General features: G+C 45.6%; 1 protein-coding gene across 2 annotated transcripts in view; it reads right to left on the reverse strand.

Annotated features, from left to right (window-relative positions):
- LOC122543824 (adenylosuccinate synthetase-like) overlaps nt 1-2803 on the reverse strand; it is a 10449-nt gene extending 7646 nt beyond the window's left edge. For both annotated transcript variants that reach the window (XM_043682627.1, XM_043682626.1), the window contains exons 1-2: nt 2637-2803; nt 2354-2457 (exon numbers count right to left, since the gene is read on the reverse strand). In XM_043682627.1, coding sequence (XP_043538562.1) covers nt 2354-2457; nt 2637-2762 — 230 coding nt within the window. In that variant the 5' untranslated portion in view covers nt 2763-2803. The remainder of the gene's footprint in view (nt 1-2353; nt 2458-2636) is intronic.
- Nucleotides 2804-3985: the final 1182 nt, after the last annotated feature.

Here is a 3985-nt window from a genome sequence, read left to right on the forward strand (position 1 = left end):
GGAGGAGCGTTGGGAATGCGATAGGTGGAGGGAGGTCAAGGTGAGGGTGATAGGCCGGAGTGGGGGCGGGGAGGTCAGGAAGAAGATTGCAGGTTAGGAAGGTGGTGCTGAGTTCGAGCGTTGGGACTTTCTTGGCAGAGGAGATGACCTGGGGTGTGCAGTGAGAGAGGGACTCGCTGAAATCCTTATAGAGGGAGGAAGAGAGCTTCTTCAAGTCTTTTTCTGGGCAGAGGAGATGACCTGGGGTGTGTTTTTTCTAACTCTAACTCTAATTCTAAGTTGGAAAAGTGGGAGATTTGTTTGAGCTGGCACAAATGCCAGTGGAAAAGCTGTAAAGATTGTGCCTTTTTACTTTTTGTTATTTTACAACTATAGACCGAAATGAAAACAAACAGTTCTCTGTTTGTTTGAAAGGATGGTTGCTAGGTTTGAAAGTACATAACCTGAAACTTGTGGCAAGCATCATTAGTAGCTGTTTGAACAAGCAAATTGAAGTGGTTGCAGATAAACCAGAACTGAGGGATTTTTTTTATTCTGATGCAGATTTGGTTGGCAACATAAATTCAACCGGTCTACGGACTAGTGACCAGTTATCGATGACAAAGGCCTCCTGCCGGCTGAAACCTGTGATTGGTTCTCAGGTAAGTGAACGCCTTGGGGCTGACCACAAGATATGACGGGGAGGGGGGGTGGGGAGAAAAAAAAAGTGTTTTGCTCTCCACCTGCACAGTCTCTGTTCTCTGCAGAGAAAATCTACTTTAATCACCTTCCCTTGGGTAGTTGTTCTAGGCTGAGGGTACAAGCAAACTAGCCACCTTGTATTTCTTGCAAAAAAGTGGCAGCATCTGGAAAAAGCAACTAAAAAGCAACATTCTGACCAGCAAAAGGGTCATCTCAGCCAACCCGTGAATACAAACAACTGATGCCGCTCCAGCTTTTCTGCAAACATAACACTTTTCCTGTTTCCTTGTCTAAGAGTGTGTGTATGTTTAGGTTTATAAGGGGATTAGACTTTTAATTGGTACTGTTATATGGTTGGTACATGTAGGTACAGTCTAATTCCTCGTAATAAACAGTAATTCTTGTTAAATAGAGAAACCTGGTCCATGCTCTCTGTCACCCTCAGTCTGAGTCTAGAGTCAAATTAGGAAATTCTAAGTACTTTCTTAAAAATCTCGAATCTTTGTGACATCACTAGGAATAATGGGGCTCAATTTTCGATGTGCCGCCCAGTGAGGTGTGACAGAGCCAATGGCGTTAACACAGGGCCCTGTAGGCAACTACTACCCACTTGTAATCCTGCAATAATCTCTCTCCAGAACTACAATGCCAGTACCCTGTTGTGGATACACAAGCAGCATTGGGAGCTGCACAGGTCAAGTGAAGAGAGTGGGGATAGCGTCCAAACATCTGTACTTCATTGTCTGCCATTTCATAATGGATGCCTTTGTGCTTTAAAGGGTATAACTTCAGTCAGATAAACGCAATTTTTTTTGCTGATTGGTTTAGAAAGCTCTGCTTACAGTAAATACAGTATTCTTACAGGTGAAGTTACTTCCGTCCTAAACAGCAGGAAAGAAGATTATCTCAGTGGTTTCAACACAGTGGTACCACCCCAGGGGTAATTGGTCTTTTGAAGCAGTTTATGGATTAATGTGGCTTGGTTATCAGGTTGCACACCAACAGTTTGCAGTTGTTTTACCTGTGACTGAAATCTACTCATTTATAACAAAGGTTCTGCCAACTAACAATTTTTACAAATTGAGACAGGGCACCCAAGGAAGGATCTATTTGTCTTGGAGGGAGTACAGTGGAGCTTCACCAGACTGATCCATGGGATGACAGGACTATCCCTTGACGAGAGACCGAGACTGGGCTTGTATTTCCTGCAGTTTAAGCATGAGAGCTAATCCAACTGAAGAATAGAGAATTCTTACAGGGCTCGATATGTTGAAACACAGAAAGGAAGCTTCCCCCAAGAGTGTGTGGTGGAGGTAAAGAACTAGCACAGAGTGTCTCAGGATAAGAGCCTGCCCTTCAGGACTGTCCGAAGGAGGTATTTCTTCACTCAGAGCATGGGAAATCTTTGGAATTCTCTACCCCAGAGGGCAATGGAAGCTCAGTCAGTACGTTCAAGACAGAGATTGCCAGATAAGAAAGATATCAAGGAATAGAGTGAGAAAACGGTATTGAGGTAATGATCAGCAATGGTCCTGCAGAATGGCAGAGCAGAGACTGAATGGATTATTCTTGCTCCCAGTTCCTGTTCAAGAAAGCTCACCTCAAACTGTTAACGTCTCAATGTTACAAACTGTTTTACAAATCAGTGTGCTGCACCACGAAGGGCACTCACCAATGAAGGATGTGGCATTCTTTGTTGATTACTCCACTGGGCAAGAGGTGGAAGTTGTACTCGACAGAATCCACCACAACGGTGTGCCCTGCATTGTTCCCACCCTGGGAAGGGGACAAAGCAGAAGAGAATTTTTATAGTCAGACAGGAGTCATCACATCTGGGAATAGGGAGTGATCACTCATCCTACAGCAAGATTCCTGTATTTCATATAAATAAGTTTAAGGAGCACTGGTTGTTCGATCACCCTAATCTCTTCCCCTCCCTCTCTGCAGCCACTTACTTGATCCTTCTCCAGGTTGAGGGTTTCAGCATTGAATGGTGACCTCCCAACAGGAGCTGTTACCAATTCTGCTCTGGGGAGCAACACTGGATAGTTACAGACAAAGCACGTATACATCATTCTCATGACTGATGATGCGTCGATGAGATCTGCTCCAGCTCTTTAGTCGGATCACCACTGACAGGGCCACTGCCTGCCCTCCCAGACCAGGAGAATATCCCCAGTGTTGCTGAACTAGGCACTGCTCAGGCAAAGTGTTTGGGGGGGGGGGGGGGGGGGGGGAGGTTTCCCAGGTGGCAAATGCTACCAGTGCACAGACACATGGGGAATGACCTATCATTGGCAGTGAATCAACCATGAGCAATATTGCAGCCCGATTCTAACCCTGCTGCTCTGATCCCCTTCTAATACAAGAGTACCCAGGTGGTCTCTTTTTTGATGAGGTGGTCTGAGGGAGAGAGGTGACAAACCCTGCTGCTCAACATCCCTGACAAAGAGCCTGTCCGTGGGATTAACTGTGACCAGACAAGACAAGGCCCCATCACCCAAAAGGGAGAAGGGCTGCCTTGTATAGACGATGCAAAGGACGTAATGACCTTGCAATACTTTCTACATATATTATGCAAAGGAGGTGATGACCTTCAATGCTCTCTGCATAAATTACACAAATAAGGTGACCTCACAACATCACTACATATATTATACAAATTAGGCAATAACCTCACAATGCATTCTACATAACTTATGCAAAGACGGTATCGTACTGACAGATCTTTTATGCAAATTTATGATTCCTCACAATGCTTTCTGCATACATTATGCAAACAAGGTGACCACTTGACAATACAAAAACTACAAGATGCTGCAAATCAGAAACAAAAACAGGAATTGCTTTGAAAACCCAGACGGGGAAGCGTCTGCGGACGGAAAGCAGAGTAAGTGAAGTAAATGCTTAAAAATGTGTTGCTGGAAAAGCGCAGCAGGTCAGGCAGCATCAAAGGAGCAGGAGAGTCGACGCTGCCTGACCTGCTGCGCTTTTCCAGCAACACATATTTAAGCTCTGATCTCCAGCATCTGCAGTCCTCACTTTCTCCTAAGTGAAGTAAACGGCCTTACAAAACCCTCTGTGCGTATTAGGACACTTTCAAAGTTGCAGCTCAGGGCGCACCAGGCACTGCTGCTGCAAAGACGCTTCAAGTTAGAGCATGTTGCAGAGCAGTGCAGCACAGGAACGTGCCCTTCGGCCCATCACGTGTGCGCAGACCATTCTAATGCACCGGCCTGCACATGGTGTGGGGGAGGGTTCTGCACCGCCCTCTATTCCCTGCCCATTGAGGTGTCTGTATAAA

The sequence above is a fragment of the Chiloscyllium plagiosum genome, chromosome 45, assembly GCF_004010195.1.
Source record: "Chiloscyllium plagiosum isolate BGI_BamShark_2017 chromosome 45, ASM401019v2, whole genome shotgun sequence".
NCBI classification, from domain to species: Eukaryota; Metazoa; Chordata; class Chondrichthyes; order Orectolobiformes; family Hemiscylliidae; genus Chiloscyllium; species Chiloscyllium plagiosum.